Consider the following 18,462-nt stretch of genomic DNA (forward strand, 5'->3'; position numbering starts at 1 on the left):
GAGGTGTGTGCTCATGTGTATGGTGTGGTACGAGAGGAGTGACTCAATGAATATGGTCTGGTACGAGAGGAGAGACCCCATGAGTTGGGTCTTGTACGGGAGGAGGGACCCCACGAGTAGGGTCTTGTACGGGAGAGTAGACCCCATGACTATGGTCTGGTTGGAGAGTGGTGTCCCCATGAGTGGGGTCTGGTTCTGGAGGAGGGATCAAATGTGTATTGTTTTGTTCCGGAGGGAAGGCCCCATGAGTACGGTCTGGTACGGGAGTGGTGACCCATGAGTAAGGTCTCATATTGGAGGGGAGACCCCATGAGTAGGGTCTCGTATGGGAGGGGAGACCCCATGAGTAGGGTCTTGTACAGGAGGGGAGACCCCATGAGTATGGTGTGGTGTGGGAGGAGAGACCCCATGTGTATGGTGTGGTGTGGGAGGGGTGTCCTCATGTGTATGTTCTGGTACGGGAGCGGTGACCCATGTGCACGGTATGGTATGGGAGGGGAGACCCCATGAGTACGGTCTGTTACAGGTCTAGTGAATACATGCTTTACCGCACTGAGTGGCCCCAACCCTAGAGACCCACAGAATTCTATCGATGGACAACGCAGGAAATATACAGGTGAATTGTCCCACTGACCTGTGACAATTACGCGAACCACTGGGCTGGTGGGGGAACGTAGCCATCGACCAGAGACCTGCGTCATCAACTCGCAAGCATAGTTGCCCTCCATGTCTCGTCTCAAGTCTCCGATGCGATACGTGAAAAGTCTCTGGTTCCCTGTGCTGTTGACGATTGGGTATGAGTTGATCTTCAGCTGAAAGAGGCCAGCTTCCGCAGGGTGCCGAGCGGCGCAGTTAATCTCCAAGGCCTCCCCGGGCAAAAACACCGGAAGGTCAGGGCTCTTGGAGATTAGCGGGGGAGACAGAGGATCTGGAATGGGAAGAACCGCACGAGGTTTGACAGGAGGTTGATTTAAAGCAACGAATTGATGAAAATGATTGCAAACATCTATTTTAATCGGAACAAATTGGCTCGTGATGTGAAAAGATACAGAACTGCAAAGGAAATGGGCCAATAACCATTTTTATCAAGCAAAATATTTAAGTAATTCCTGGGTCTAGAGCAGTGGTTCTCAGCCTTTCCTTCTCACCACAGTCCACCATCTGTCTTCACTTACTAATCGCAGAGAACAGATGGCATGGGGATTACTGAAGGGGGGATGTGAGTAGAAAGGAAAGGTTTGAAAACAACTGATCTCCAACATCTTATGCGTCCAAAACTTGGCCGAACAGACACAAGGGGACACATTGCTCTGTGTTCTGTGACCTCAATGAGATGCAGGGGTGCAAGTTGTGGCAATGAAATGAAACGTACATGTAAACAGCACTGAGCTTCAGCTCTTCCTCGTGAGATGATGTCCAAGACCTCGCGTCTTGTGGGGATCAGACTCCTCCGGGTGAAACCATCAGATTGGGTGGTCACAATATGACACTCACACAGCAGGGTTCCAGCATCAATATATTACATTTTAAAAAATATCCCTGTCATTTGTTCTGAGATGAACATTTCTCATTGATTGACTACTTTAACCTTTTAATGCCCTCTGGTGAGAGAAATAACATCGACAATTCAAATCACGTGGTTTCATCCGCACGCAAAAAAAATTAGGGGATTTTACACTCGCTGCTCTTGTCAAATGTTCAATAAAGTTCCATGTAAAAATTAAGACAATATTGGTGTAGTTCTTCAACATTTTTATTACCAATGCGATTCTTCTCTTACCGAATTATCACTCGAACTTCATGAAACAAGGAAAATGTGAATAGATTTGGGCAGCGTGCATAATATTAGAATTTAAAAGTGTAATTTTAATGTTGGTGGCTGTTTATCCATGACATTCTGTGATCTACAGGAATTACAATTTACAAGCAACAAAGGACAAAAATTTTCACAAAAGGTTAGAGGAATGTGAGGAGAGACCATATGAGAATTGTGTGGTAGAGGAGGAGAGACCCATGAGTATGTTGTGGTACAAGAGGAGTGACACAATGAGTAGGGACTAGTACGGGAGGAGAGACCCCATGAGTAGGATCTTGTACAGTAGAGGAGACCCCATGGCTATACTCTAGTACGGGAGGGGAGATCCCATGAGTATTGTCTTGTACGGGAGAGGAGACCCCTAAAGTAGCATCTGGTATGAGAGGAGTGACCCCATGAGTAAGGTCTTGTGCGGGAGTGGAGACACCATGAGTATGGTCAGGTACGGTAGGGGAGACCCCATGAGTATCACCTGGTAAGGAAGGAGAGACCCCATGAGTAGGGTCTGTTATGGGAGGGGAGACACCATGCGTATGGATTGCTATAGGAGGGGTGAGCCAATAAGTATGGTCTAGTACTGGAGGAGAGACCTCATGAGTAGGGTCTTGTACAGTAGGGGTGACCCTATGAGTAGGGTCTGCTTCAGGAGGGGTGACCCCATGAGTAGTGTCTGCTTCGGGATGGGTGACCCCATGAGTAGTGTCTGCTTCGGGATGGGTGACCCCATGAGTAGGGTCTGGTTCGGGAGTGGTGTGACCATGAGTAGAGTCTGGTATGGGAGGAGAGATCAGGGGAGACCCCACGAGTATGGTCTGGTATGCGACTGGACACCCCATAAGTATGGTGTGGTACTGGAGGAGAGACCCCATGTGTATGGTTTGGTTGGGGAGGGGTGACCCCATGTGTATGGTCTGGTACGGTACTGGTCACACCATGAGTATGGTGTGTTATGGGAGGAGACCACATGTGTATGGTCCGGTATGGGTAGGGTGACCCCATGAGTATTGTCTGGTTCAGGAGGTTGACCCCATGAGTAGGGTCAGGTACAGGAGGAGAGACTCCATGTCTATTGTCTTGTACGGGAGGGGGAGACCCCAAGAATATGGTCTGGTACAGGTTGGGAGACCCCATGAATGTGGTGTGGTATGGGAGGAGAGACCCCATGTGTATAGTTTGGTATGGAAGGGGTGTCCTCATGTCTATGGGGTGGTACAAGAGGAGTGACACAATGAATAGGGTCTGGTATGAAAGGAGTGACCCCATGAGAAGGTCTTATACGGGAGAGTAGACCCCATGACTATGGTCTGTTACGGGAGGGGAGACCCAAAAAGTAGCGTCTGGTACAAGAGGAGTGACCCCATGAGTATGGTCTTGTACGGGAGTATAGACCCCATGAGTATGGTCTGGTAAGGAAGGGGAGACCCTATGTGTATGGTCTGGTACGAGAGGAGAGAGCCCATGCGTAGGATCTAGTATGGGAGAAGAGACCCCAAGGCTATGGTCTGGTACGGGAGGGGAGAGCCCATGAGTATGGTCTAGTATGGGAGGGGAGACCCCATGAGTAGCGTCTTGTACGGTAGGGGTGACCTTATGAGTAGGGTCAGATATGAGAAGAGACACCCCTAGAGTATGGTCTGGTACAGAAGAAGGGAAACCTCATAAATATTCTCTGGTACGGTAGGGGAGACCCCACTGTGTATGGTCTGATATGGGAGGGGAGACTCCATGATTACGGTCTTCAACGGGAGGTGTGACCCCATGAGTAGGGTCCTGACGGGAGGAGAGTCCTCATGAGTATGGCGTGGTATGGGAGGAATGACCCCATGAGTATGGTCTGGTACAGGATGGGTGACCCCATGAGTAGAGTGGAACGGGAGGAGTGACCCCATGAGTGTGGTCTGGTACGTGAGGGGAGACCCCATGAGTATGGTTTGGTACGGGAGGGATGGCCCCATGGGTAGTGTCTTGTACGGGATGGGAGACCCCACGAGTATGGTCTGATTCATGACCCCATGAGTAGGGTGTGGTACGGGAGGAGAGATCCCATGTGCATGGTCTGGTACAGGAGTGGTAACCCCATGTGTATTGTCTGGTACGGGAGATGTGACCTCATGAGTATGGTCTGGTACAGGAGGGTTGACACCATGAGAATGTTGTGGTACGGGAGGAAAGACACAGTGTATATTGTCTGGTACAGGAAGGGAGATCCCATGAGTATGGTCTGGTATAGGAGTGGCGACCCCATGAATAGGGTCTGGTACGGGTAGGGAGGCCACATGAGTATGGTCTGGTATGGAAGGAATGACCCCATGAGTATGGTCTGGTTCAGGAGTGGTGACCCCATGAATAGTGTCTTGTATGGGATGGGAGACCCAATGAGTATGGTCTGGTTCGGGGGAGGTGACCCCATGAGTAGGCTCTGGTTCAGGACTGGGGTCACTATGAGTAGGGTCTGGTACGGGAGGAGAGATCACATGTGCGTGGTCTGGTACGGGAGTGGTCACCCCATGTGTATTGTCTGTTATGTGAAGGGTGACCCCATGAGTAGGGTCTCGTACGGGAGTGGCGACCCCATGAGTAGAGTCTCGTACGGGAGGGGAGATCACATGTGCATGGTCTGGTACAGGGGTGGAGGCCCCATGAGTATGTGTGGTATAGGACTGGACACCCCATGAGTATGGTGTGGTTCAGGAGGAGAGACCCCATTTGTATGGTTTAGTACAGGAGGAGTGATCCCATGAGCATTGTCTGGTTCAGGAGTGTTGACCCAATGAGTGGGGTCTGGTACAGGAGGAGAGACACCATGTGTATTCTCTGGTACGGGAGGAGAGACCTCATGAATATGGTCTGGTACAGGACAGGAGACCCCATGTGTATGGTCTGGTATGGGAGGGGTGTCCTCATGTGTATGGTCTGGTACGGGAGCAGTGACCCCATGTGCACCGTATGGTATGGATGGAGTGACCCCATGAGTACAGTCTGGTCTGGGAAGGGAGACACCATTAGTACGGTCTGTTATAGGACTAGTGAATCCATGCTTTACCGCACTGAGTGACCCCAACACTAGTGACCCACAGAGTCCTATTGATGGACAACGGCAGGAAATATACTGGTGAATTGTCCCACTGACCTGTGACAATTACGCGAACCACTGGGCTGGCGGAGGAACGTAGCCATTGACCGGAGACCTGCGTCATCAACTCGCAAGTGTAGTTGCCCTCCATGTCTTGTCTCAAGTCTCCGACATGATACGTGAAAAGTCTCCGGTTCCCGGTGCTGTTGGCGATCGGGAGTGAGTCTCTCATCAGTTGAAAGAGGCCAGCTTCCGCTGGGTGCCGAGCGGTGCAGTTAATCTCCAGAGCCTCCCCAGGCAAAAAGACCGGAAGGTCAGGGCTCTTGGAGATTAGCGGGGGAGACGGTGGATCTGGAATGGGAAGAGGTGCACAAGGTTAAAGCAACGAATTGATGAAAATGATTGCAAACATCTGTTTTAATCGGAACTAATTGGCTCGTGATGTGCAAAGATACAGAACTGCAAAGGAAATGGGCCAATGACGTTAGAAAACCAGGAAAAACAAGCAGACATTGTGGGTTTCAGGATGAAGACAGGGGATCACGACTTAGTCCTCATCGAGGACTCAGCAGAGGAGATCTACCCTCCTGTACCAGACCATACTCATGGGGTCACATCTCCCGTACCAGAACTCGATAGACTCAGGATCAGTACCTATGGATTGGAGGGTAGCTAATGTTACCCCACTATTTAAAAAGGGTGGTAGAGAAAAAGCAGGGAATTATTAGCCGGTGAGCCTTACATCTGTAGTGGGCTAAATGATGGAATCCATTATTAAGGATGTAATAGCGGACCGTATGACTAGCAGAGAAGGGATCGGACAGAGTCAACATGGATTTACAAAAGGTAAATCGTGCTTGACAAATCTATTGGAATTCTTTGAGATGGCGACAGGTAAAATAGATGGGGGAGAGGCAGTGGATGTGGTGTACCTGGATTTCCAAAAGGCCTTCGATAAGGTCCCGCATAAAAGACTGGCTTACAAAATCAAGGCTCATGGGATTGGGGGCAAAGTATTGATGTGGATTGAGAACTGGCTGGCAGGTAGAAGACAGAGAGTTGGGATAAATGGCTCATTTTCTGAATGGCAGGCGGTGAGCAGTGAGGTGCCACAGGGATCTGTACTCGGACCCCAGTTGTTCACAATTTACATTAATGATCTGGATGAGGGGATTGGATGTACTATCTCCAAATTTGCAGATGACACTAAGCTAGGAGGTCAGGAAGCTCCAGTGTGATTTGGATAAATTGAGGGACTGGGCAGATACATGGCAAATGCACTACTATGTGGATAAATGTGAGGTTATCCACTTTGGTAATACAAACCGGAGGGCAGATTACTATTTGAATGGCAATAGATTAAGAGATGGGGAAGTGCAGAGAGATCTAGGGGTACTTGTACACCAGTCTCTGAAGGCGAGCATGCAGGTACAGCAGGCGGTTAAAAAGGCAAATGGTATGTTGGCCTTCATATCAAGAGGGTTTGAGTATAGGAACAAGGATACCTTACTGCAGCTGTACAGGGCCTTGGTGAGACCCCACCTGGAGTATTGTGTGCAGTTTTGGTCACCTTATCTAAGGAAGGATGTTCTTGCAATGGAGGGAGTGCAGAGGCGATTCACCAGGCTGATACCTGGAATGGCAGGAATGACTTATGAGGAAAGATTGCGCAAATTGGGATTGTACTCGCTGGAGTTTAGAAGATTGAGAGGGGATCTCATAGAGACCTATAAAATTCTGGCAGGACTGGACAGAATGGATGCGGAAATGGGATGTTTCCAATGATGGGAAAATCCAGAACCCGGGGCCATGGTTTGAGGATAATAGGCAAACCATTTAGGACCGAGATGAGGAGGAATTTCTTTACCCAGAGGGTGGTGAATCTGTGAAATTCATTGCCACAGAGGGCAGTAGTGGCAGGTTCAGTCAATATATTTAAGAGGGAATTAGATACATTTCTTCAGTACAAGGGTATTAAAGGTTACGGAGAGAAGGTGGGGACGGGGTACTGAACTTTAAGATCAGCCATGATCTCGTTGAATGGCGGAGCAGGCTCGAAGGGTCGAATGACCTACTCCTGCTCCTATCTTCTATGTTTCTATGTTTCTATGATGATATTGGTAATGATGATGATGATGATAGTGATGGTGGTGTTTATAATGATGATGTTGGTAATGATAATGATGTTGGTATTGATGATGATGATAGTGATGGTGGTGTTTATAATGATGATGTTGGTAATGATGATGATGATAGTGATGGTGGTGTTTATAATGATGATGTTGGTAATGATGATGATGATGATAGTGATGGTGGTGATTATAATGATGATGTTGGTAATGATGATGATAGTGATGGTGGTGTTTATAATGATGATGTTGGTAATGATGATGATGTTGGTATTGATGAGGATGATAGTGAAGGTGGTGTTTATAATGATGATGTTGGTAATGATGAGGATGATGATGTTGATAGTGATGGTGGTGATTATAATGATGATGTTGGTAATGATGATGATAGTGATGGTGGTGTTTATAATGATGATGTTGGTAACGATGATGATAGTGATGGTGGTGTTTATAATGATGATGTTGGTAATGATGATGATAGTGATGGTGGTGTTTATAATGATGATGTTGGTAATGATGATGATGATGATAGTGATGGTGGTGTTTATAATGATGATGTTGGTAATGATGATGATGATGATAGTGATGGTGGTGTTTATAATGATGATGTTGGTAACGATGATGATAGTGATGGTGGTGTTTATAATGATGATGTTGGTAATGATGATGATGATGATAGTGATGGTGGTGTTTATAATGATGATGTTGGTAATGATGATGATGATGATAGTGATGGTGGTGTTTATAATGATGATGTTGGTAATGATGATGATGATAGTGAAGGTGGTGTTTATAATGATGATGTTGGTAATGATGATGATGTTGGTATTGATGACGATGATAGTGATGGTGGTGTTTATAATGATGATGTTGGTAATGATGATGATGTTGGTATTGATGACGATGATAGTGATGGTGGTGTTTATAATGATGATGTTGGTAATGATGAGGATGATGATAGTGATGGTGGTGTTAATAATGATGATGTTGGTAACGATGATGATAGTGATGGTGGTGATTATAATGATGATGTTGGTAATGATGATGATAGTGATGGTGGTGATTATAATGATGATGTTGGTAATGATGATGATGATGATAGTGATGGTGGTGTTAATAATGATGATGTTGGTAATGATGATGATAGTGATGGTGGTGATTATAATGATGATGTTGGTAATGATGATGATGATGATAGTGATGGTGGTGTTAATAATGATGATGTTGGTAATGATGATGATGATGATAGTGATGGTGGTGTTTATAATGATGATGTTGGTAATGATGATGATGTTGGTATTGATGACGATGATAGTGATGGTGGTGTTTATAATGATGATGTTGGTAATGATGATGATGATGATAGTGATGGTGGTGTTAATAATGATGATGTTGGTAATGATGATGATAGTGATGGTGGTGATTATAATGATGATGTTGGTAATGATGATGATGATGATAGTGATGGTGGTGTTAATAATGATGATGTTGGAAATGATGATGATGATGATAGTGATGGTGGTGTTAATAATGATGATGTTGGTAACGATGATGATAGTGATGGTGGTGATTATAATGATGATGTTGGTAATGATGATGATGATGATAGTGATGGTGGTGTTAATAATGATGATGTTGGTAATGATGATGATGATGATAGTGATGGTGGTGTTAATAATGATGATGTTGGTAATGATGATGATAGTGATGGTGGTGATTATAATGATGATGTTGGTAATGATGATGATGATGATAGTGATGGTCATGTATATAATGATGATGTTGGTAATGATGATGATGATGATAGTGATGGTGGTGTTTATAATGATGATGTTGGTAATGATGATGATGATAGTGAAGGTGGTGTTTATAATGATGATGTTGGTAATGATGATGATGATAGTGATGGTGGTGTTAATAATGATGATGTTGGTAATGATGATGATGATGATAGTGATGGTGGTGATTATAATGATGATGTTGGTAATGATGATGATGATGATAGTGATGGTGGTGTTTATAATGATGATGTTGGTAATGATGATGATGATAGTGAAGGTGGTGTTTATAATGATGATGTTGGTAATGATGATGATGTTGGTATTGATGACGATGATAGTGATGGTGGTGTTTATAATGATGATGTTGGTAATGATGAGGATGATGATAGTGATGGTGGTGTTAATAATGATGATGTTGGTAACGATGATGATAGTGATGGTGGTGATTATAATGATGATGTTGGTAACGATGATGATAGTGATGGTGGTGATTATAATGATGATGTTGGTAATGATGATGATGATGATAGTGATGGTGGTGTTTATAATGATGATGTTGGTAATGATAATGATGTTGGTATTGATGACGATGATAGTGATGGTGGTGTTTATAATGATGATGTTGGTAATGATGAGGATGATGATGTTGATAGTGATGGTGGTGTTTATAATGATGATGTTGGTAATGATGATGATGATGATAGTGATGGTGGTGTTTATAATGATGATGTTTGTAATGATGATGATGTTGGTATTGATGAGGATGATAGTGATGGTGGTGTTTATAATGATGATGTTGGTAATGATGAGGATGATGATAGTGATGGTGGTGTTTATAATGATGATGTTGGTAATGATGATGATGTAGGTAATGATGATGATAGTGATGGTGGTGTTTATAATGATGATGTTGGCAATGATGATGATGATAGTGATGGTCGTGTATATAATGATGATTTTGGTAATGATGATGATGTTGGTAATGATGGTGATTATGATAGTGATGGTGGTGTTTATAATGATGATATTGGTAATGATGATGATGATAGTGATGGTCGTGTATATAATGATGATTTTGGTAATGATGATGATGTTGGTAATGATGGTGATTATGATAGTGATGGTGGTGATTATAATGATGATGTTGGTAATGATGATGATGATAGTGATGGTCGTGTATATAATGATGATGTTGGTAATGATTATGATGATGATAGTGATGGTGGTGTTTATAATGATGATGTTGGTAATGATGATGATGTAGGTAATGATGATGATGATGATAGTGATGGTCGTGTATATAATGATGATGTTGGTAATGATGATGATGATGATAGTGATGGTCATGTATATAATGATGATGTTGGTAATGATGATGATGATGATAGTGATGGTGGTGTTTATAATGATGATGTTGGTAATGATGATGATGTAGGTAATGATGATGATGATGATAGTGATGGTGGTGTTTATAATGATGATATTGGTAATGATGATGATGATAGTGATGGTGGTGTTTATAATGATGATGTTGGTAATGATGATGATGATGATAGTGATGGTGGTGATTATAATGATGATGTTGGTAATGATGATGATGATAGTGATGGTCGTGTATATAATGATGATTTTGGTAATGATGATGATGTTGGTAATGATGGTGATTATGATAGTGATGGTGGTGTTTATAATGATGATGTTGGTAATGATGATGATGATGATAGTGATGGTCGTGTATATAATGATGATGTTGGTAATGATGATGATGATGATAGTGATGGTGGTGTATATAATGATGATGTTGGTAATGATGATGATGATGATAGTGATGGTCGTGTATATAATGATGATGTTGGTAATGATGATGATGATGATAGTGATGGTCATGTATATAATGATGATGTTGGTAATGATGATGATGATGATAGTGATGGTCGTGTATATAATGATGATGTTGGTAATGATGATGATGATGATAGTGATGGTCATGTATATAATGATGATGTTGGTAATGATGATGATGATGATAGTGATGGTGGTGTTTATAATGATGATTTTGGTAATGATGATGATGTTGGTAATGATGATGATTATAGTGATGGTGGTGTTTATAATGATGATATTGATAATGATGATGATGATATTGATGGTGGTGATTATGATGATTACAAAAACTGTCTAATATAGTTTTACCCAAAAAGTTACTAGAGTTTCAACATGGTACAGTCAGTCAATGTGACAGAGTATTTAGAGGTTGTTTGGGAGCAATTGTTAGAGCAGCATGCACACACACATTTTAAAACACAGAAAATTTGCAGGAATGCTTTTTGACTTCATGGAACTGAGTTACAGGGAAATGTTAAACAGCTTGGGACTTTATTCCCTGGAGTGTAGAAGACTGTAGAAGAATTTCCCCTCATTCTGAGGGGAGAGTTGATAGAGGGATTTAAAATGATGAAGGGGATAGACAGAGTAAATGTAGGTCAGCCTTTTTCACTGAAGGTGGGTGAGATAAAAACCAGAGGACATGAGTTAAGGGTGAAAGGGGAAAAGGCGCAGTGTTAACGTAGTGGTTAGCGTAATGTTGCTTCAGCACCAGTGATCATCAAAAGTACTCTTTACGATCCCAGCAACTGGAATTGACAATGGCTGGATGGGAGAAGACAGACAGTAGTGGTGGACGGTGGCTTCTTGGACTGGAGTGGTGTTGCCTCGGGGATCGGTGCTGGGACCATTGTTGTTTTACGTCTCTATCAATGATCTTGATGATAATGTGGTCAATTGGATCAGCCAGTTTCCAGATGACACCTAGATTGGAGGAGTTATGGACCATGAGGAGGGCTTTCAAAGCTTTCACAGAGATCTGGACTGGCTGGGAAAATAGGCAGAAAAATGGCGGACCTGTCTGGTGTCTGCTCACCATTTTCCTGCCCTGCCCTTTCCTTCTGTCATCTTTCTTCCAGCTCTCCACTCTCTCCATTCACATCCCCCCACCCTCCCCCTTCAATCCCTGTTTGCTGGTGCCCTCCCTCCCTTACTCTCCCATCTATTACCTCCTGTCTTTGGGACTATGACCCTTGGCCCACTATTCTGTTTGGGTGCCTGCCTACATTGTGTTCATCCCTCGATGAAGGGGTCAAACCCGACACATTGGTTGTGTATCTTTATCCTGGATGAATAAAGTATTCTATTTGTTGAATTCAAGGCAAACCTCATTGGACAAAATTAAAAAGACATTTCAATTTCAGAAGATTCTTAGAATTCCATTTTTAAAACATCATCTTTATGTACCCATCACTCACTATTACTATTTAAAGTTGTGCATAGAGCCCACGTCAAAAGTAAAATTAGCTTGTATTTATCCTCCTTGTTCCAGATGTAAAACTGACAATAGTTCATTAATTCACATGTTCTGGTCTTGCCTGACCCTAGTCAAATAATGGGAAGAGGATTTCCGTACTTCATCAATAATCGTTAATGCAAACTTAACCCCGATAGATGATTGTAAAGGTTAAAACCTTTGTCTTTTTGAATCTTAGTTAATTTTGTGAAATTATTGTTTATAGAGTTACCATAGTGACTATGATGTAATATCCACCAAGGCGAACGGCTTGCTCTCATTCTACAAGATGTGAAGGAAGTGTGAGCATGAGAAATTTTTCCTTGTTTTTGTATCTCTATATATTTTTGTATTTTTAGAGTAGTTTTTAGCTAACACTTTTCTTATGACAATGTTTGAGTAATGAGAGTCTAACCCAGTGGGTCTCAACTTTTTGCTTTCGATCCACAGACCACTTCAAATAACCCCAATGCCATCGGTGCTCTGTGATCAGTAAGGGATTGCTTAAGGTGGGATGTGCGTGGGATGGGAAGGGGGGGAATCTCTGCTCTAGATCCAATTGTTATCGAAATATTTGGCTTGAGAAAAATAGTCATTGGCCCATTTCCTTTGAAGTTCTGAAACCGGGCACATCACGAGTCAATGAGGGATGATTAAAACACCAGTTTTCAAACTTTTGCTTCCCACCCACATACCACCTGAAGCAACCCCTTACTGATCACAGAGCACCGATGGCAGAGAGAATACGTAAAGTGGTCTATGAATGGAAAGAGAAAGGTTGAGAACCATTGCTCTAAAGGACTATCTTTATACAATAATTGCTTTGTTATTCATCATTATGAAAGACTTGTGGCAAAGTTATGCAAAATGTTTATCAGTTTTATCAATGAATTAAATCTACATAAATTTATAGCCACAGATTTGATTTATTGGATTTCAGAAATAAAAATTTGGGATATTGCAACTTATACTTGGGAAGATGATACTTTGAAATTAGGGTCAATTAGAATAAAGAAAGTGTCATTTATAATGATTGTGAACTTCAGGAGGGAGTCAGGGGGGAAATGACCCAGTTCTCATTGAGGGCTCATTACTGGAGAGGGTCAAGAACCTCAAATTCCTGGGTGTCAACATCTCCAAAGATCTGTCCTGAAGCCTCCACATCGATGTGATCACAAAGAAGGCTCGCCAGCGGCTGGACTTTATGAGGTGTCTGAGGAGGTTCAGTCTGTCACTGAAGACTCTCGTACACTTCTTCAGGTTGACCATGGAGAGCACTCTGGCCGCTGGCTAGTACAGAAGCAGGACAGGAATAAACTCTTCAATATGTGCACGTCATTCTCTGATCTGTTAGTGTTGATTTGGAATTTTGGCAGAGTGCTGTCTGTCTCCAAGACTGTGCCACTGGGATTTTGGTATGTAAATCCTCAACCTTGCTTCGGGGAAGGGATTTAGAAATTAGTTCTTTTTTTCCTTTAGTTACGTTTTATTGTGTCATCACGAATGTGCTTCTGAATTTGAATCTATGACCATTATCGTAACTTTTTCTGCTAGTTCTGTAGCACATTTCATGATAGTATTGTTCAATATTTTATTGTAAAAACATCAAAAAATATTTTAAAAAGGAAAACAATGTTGGATGGAAATGCACATACCGTAAATTTAAGTGTATAAAATAATCGGCACATAAGTTGACTCCATTTTCAGCCTAATTTTAAGGGTTTTAAGGTTTATTCTAGTGTACAAGTCGACCCACATTTTTTGGGCTGTCCGGGCCTCTCAGGAACAACCTAAACTTCTTTAAAGCACCCCAATCGTAAGTCACAAAGCTGTAAATTAAGTAAAGACTGAAAACCTCAGCCTACCGGGCAGGAGCGGCGACAGCCCACAGAGCTGGAGCGGTGACACCATGCTCCCGGCAGGATCAGGAACCACAACCTGCCGGGCAGGAGTGGTGAAGCCTACGGAGCTGGAACGGTGACACCATGCTCCCAGTGGGTCCAGGAACCTCAGCCTACTGGGCAGGAGTGGCGATGGCCCATGGAGCTGGAACAGTGACATTGTGCTCCAGGCGGGACCAGGAACCTCAGCCTACCGGGCAGGAGTGGCATCAGCCACTGAGCTGGAGCGGTGATATTGTGCTCCCGGCAGGAGCAGAAACTTCGGCCTACTGGGCAGGAGTGGAGATGGCGCACAGAACTGGAGTGGTGATATCGTGTTCCCGGCGGGAGCAGGAACCTCGGCCTACCAGGCAGAAGTGAGGACCTCAGGGCCCCAGGTGGAAGTGGTTATGGCGGCACCCAGCAGCGGGCAGATTTCGGGGAGCTGCAGCACTGGTAGTAGGGAGGTGCTTCCAGCATTGATTTATCTGCCAAATTGATGTCAATCTGGTCTTATTAGTGAATTTAAGGTCTAAACAGTATAAGTGGACCCCTCCCCCTTTTGTGAAGTTTTTTTAGGATTTCACGACTCAAATTATACACCAGAATAAGTCAATGAAGGGATACAGGGAAAAGGCAGGTTGGTGGAGATGAGCCGATTGAATGGCAGAACAGGATGGACGGGCCAGATGGCCAACTCCTGCTCCTATCTCTAATGATTTTATGTTAATTTTCTGACGCCCTTCTGGACACCCAAAAGGTCGGACCAAACGTGAACAAGATCTCAATTTCCAAAGCCCGAACTTGCCTTGCTCGCAGCGCACCCCCGCGTCTTCTGAGTGGCCGCAGTTGTTCTGGTCCCACCCCGGGAAAGGGCAGTCCCAAAGGGAGGTTTCGCTTCCACTGCAGGCGACATCATCCATCCAGATGCTCCCACTGCCTTCCCCGAAATGTGCTCTGGTCACAGCCGATGCGCGGGGGCCACAGTCCAGCTGGCGGCAAACAACCCTGGCGTCTTCGGCACCCCAGCTGTCGTCGCACACCGTCCCCCATCGCCCCTTGTAGTTGACCTCCACTCTTCCCGAGCAACGGTTGGGGCCACCGACCAGCCTGATGTCAAACTCTGTCAGGAAGGGAACAAGTAAATTAGTTAAAACACACAGTAAATGCTGGAGGATCATGGCCGGTCTCTCAACGTCCACAGGAGGTAAAGGAATAGTATCAATGACTCGTGCCAAAAACCTTCTTCAATGCTTAAGCAAAAAGCAGCCAGGCATCTGAATATAAAGACTGGGGTTAAAAGGGGGGAGGAGTTCAGACCCACCAATAAAAGGTGTCAATTGGATATGATAAGGGGAAGGGTGAGAAATGATTTTGGCTTTGTGGAAGGAGACAGAGGGAAAAGAGGAGAGAGAGAGGAAGGGTGTGAGAGAGAGAGAGAGAGAGAGAGAGGGAGAGAGAGAGAGAGAGAGAGAGAGAGGCAGAGAGAGAGACAGGCAGAGAGAGAGGGGAGAGGGACAGACAGGCAGAGAGAGGGGGAGAGAGAGAGAGAATGGCAGAGAGGCTGAGAGATTGAGAGAAAAAAAAGACAGAGAAAGACAAAAAGAGAGAGGGAGACATAGAAAGACCGAGAGTGACTGAGAGGGAGACAGAGAGAGAGAGAGAGAGAAAAGACAAGAGACAGAAAGAGAAAAAGAGAGAGGGAGACACAGAAAGTCTGAGAGGGAGACAGAGAGAGAGAGAGAGAGAGAGAGAGAGAAAGAGAGTGAGAGAAAAGGCAGACAGAAAGGGAGATAATAAGAGGAAGATAGTGTGGGGGGGGAAGTAGAGAAGGGACGCAGCTGGGGAGCGATTAACGGAAACCAGAGAGGTCAAAGTTAATGCCATCCAGTTGGAGGGTGCCCAAACAGAAGACGAGGGATTGGCCCTCCAATGTGCAGGTGGTCTCAGTCTGACACTGCACGAGCCCATGGAAAAACACGTCAGCGAGTGAATGGAATGGGGATTAGAAATGGTGGCCACTGGGAAGGTCCACACTGATGGATCAAGTAGTATGCAGCTATTCCTCTCCGAAGACTACCAATCCACTGTGGCGCGATCAATGAACCCCTTCCCCCCACAACGCAGGCACCGAAGCAGTCGAATTTAAGGCACGGCACGCCTCCGGGCGCAGCTGGCTTGCGTCCATGGCAGGTATGGATGGAAGAGACCGGGGCTCTCCCCCTTTATTCGGGACCTTATGGGGAGGAGCTACAGGGACAGAAGGCGGGCCAGTGGCGAGGTCGTGCCTGCAGTGGTGCGTTCTGCCACACGGCTCCCAACCTCATGCCACATGATGGAATACAGAGACGCAGGACTGCATCGTCCTCACCCCCTGGAGGAGATTCATGCCTGGTTTCAGGAGGAAATGGGTCGCGTTGGTCAGAGTGTGGCCACCCTTTCCTGGAACTCGCAGGCACACAATTTTTCACCCCTTCAGAATGAAGGAAATAAAGTTACCCATCCCTGCGAGATCAAAGGAGCGCGACGTAGCGGAAACGATGAGCGCTTGCTTTCTGGTCCCTTATCCTCTCCTTCCTTTTCATTTAAGTACTGGGGTGGGGGGGGGTGGTGGTTCCAGTTTTTCCCAAGGGTCCTTGCCCTCAGCACTATTTGAGGGGTTTTTTGAATCTGTGAAATTTCTATAACATATGGGGACATGCTGGTGGGGAGAGGTGGTGGAAACAAACTCAGTGGGTTCTACGTCAGCACTGAAAGAAATTCATTGTTCTCTGAACCTAAATGAAGCCTTTGAAAACCAAAATTAAATATTGGAAAGTAACGCTTAGATAAGATGTCACCAGCAAAATATATTTCCTTCAAATACAACATGGCTGTAGCGAATTTCCATCAGGAACACACCACATAAGAACGTATGGGCCGGCATGACATCAAGGGCTATAGGGCCTCGGGTACACGGCAAAGCCCCACATTTCTGGGCGGCGGTGCGATTGAAAAAAGTGGATGCTGCGCTCGGCCGGAGCGTCTGTGGAAATTTGGCCAATGTGTCAGCACGGGTTACTTTATTTCCAGTGGGCGGCCGATCGTGGAGCTCCCCTTCGATTCGCCCTCCTGAAGTCAGTGCGCAGGTCACAGAATGGAAGCAGAATCTGTTAGCGGTAACAAGTCACAAAATCCGTTGTTTTGCGACATGCAGCATTGCAGTGCCAACATTCATAGAAGCCACCTTAGAAAATAAAGAGTGGAATAAAGAAGTCAAATTTAGGCTGAGTCTTTGGTTCATGGATCAATCCGGAACCTGGTGGCAGCAGGGAAGAAGCTGTCCTTGTGCTCATCTTCAGGCTCCTGGACCTTTACCCTGATAGTAGCAGAGTGAAGAGGCCCTGGCCTGAGGGGTGAGGGGGTCTTTGAGGATAAAGAATGCCTTTTGAAGACCCCACCTAATGTTGATTTCCTCGAGGGAGTGAAGTCTGGTGATGTTCGTGATGTCGCAGGCCAAGTGAACGACCCTCTGGAGTATATTCTTGTCCTGAGAGTTGGCGTCTCCATACCCGGCAGTGATATAACTGGCCAGAAAGCTCTCCACGGTCCACCCTGTGGGAGTTTTTGAGATTAGGGTATTGTACCGGACCTCTTCAAACTCTGCACAGATCTGAGCCTTTACCTCAATGTGGAGGCTCCAGGACAGATCCTCGGAGATGTTGACACCCAGAAGTTTGTAGCTCTTGGCCCTCTCCACTGCTAAGCCCCTAGACGAGGACCAAGTTGTATTCCCCAGACTCCCTCCTGGAGTCCCCATCATCTCCTTGGTTTTACTGACATTGAGCGCAAGGTTGACAGCAGGTGACAGTAACAAGCTCAAAACGCATGGACAATGTCAGGGGTGCCAAGTATCGAGTCTGGAACAAAAGAGGGTTGATTTCCACCGCGAGAGGTCAGCTGCAGAACATTGATCCCTGCCACACTGGGCACCAGCGCACCTCAGGGCCATGTGCTCAGCCCGCTCCCGACGTATGACTGCACCCCAAAAGTGGCATCGAGTTGGCAGATGACACGACCTCATCAGCTGCGACGATGACACCGGCGGATGAATCCAGAAGATGTGAGAGCATCATGCTCAAGGCGCAAGGTGGAGAAGTGGGGGGGCAGGGGCAGGGTGTCAGCTGACTGAAGTTAATCTGCCAACTGTGTGTGTGCGTGTATTCCTCGGAGGGCCAGAGAACACTGCTTCATCGGGTTGTGTAATCAGATGGCAATAACCCTGACCCGAGAGACAGTGGAAAGAAAATATCAATTGTGGAATTTTGGCCAAAACCCCATGTGAGGAATTGGTCCTCAGTCTTCGGCAATGGTTTGAAAACCGCTGTTTTAATCATCCCTCATTGACTCGAGATGTACACGTTTTCAGAACTCCAGAGGAAATGGGCCAATGACCATTTACCT

At 45.2% G+C, this 18,462-nt stretch overlaps 1 protein-coding gene across 6 annotated transcripts in view; it reads right to left on the bottom strand.

The window, feature by feature from the left end:
- LOC138758296 (uncharacterized) overlaps nt 1-18,462 on the bottom strand; it is a 153,531-nt gene that overhangs the window by 77,931 nt on the left and 57,138 nt on the right. For all 6 annotated transcript variants that reach the window (XM_069927003.1, XM_069927002.1, XM_069927004.1 and 3 more), the window contains 3 exons: nt 14,828-15,142; nt 4,947-5,240; nt 635-928 (listed from right to left, as the gene is read on the bottom strand). In XM_069927003.1, coding sequence (XP_069783104.1) covers nt 635-928; nt 4,947-5,240; nt 14,828-15,142 — 903 coding nt within the window. The remainder of the gene's footprint in view (nt 1-634; nt 929-4,946; nt 5,241-14,827; nt 15,143-18,462) is intronic.

The sequence above is a fragment of the Narcine bancroftii genome, chromosome 3, assembly GCF_036971445.1.
Source record: "Narcine bancroftii isolate sNarBan1 chromosome 3, sNarBan1.hap1, whole genome shotgun sequence".
Classification (NCBI taxonomy): domain Eukaryota; kingdom Metazoa; phylum Chordata; class Chondrichthyes; order Torpediniformes; family Narcinidae; genus Narcine; species Narcine bancroftii.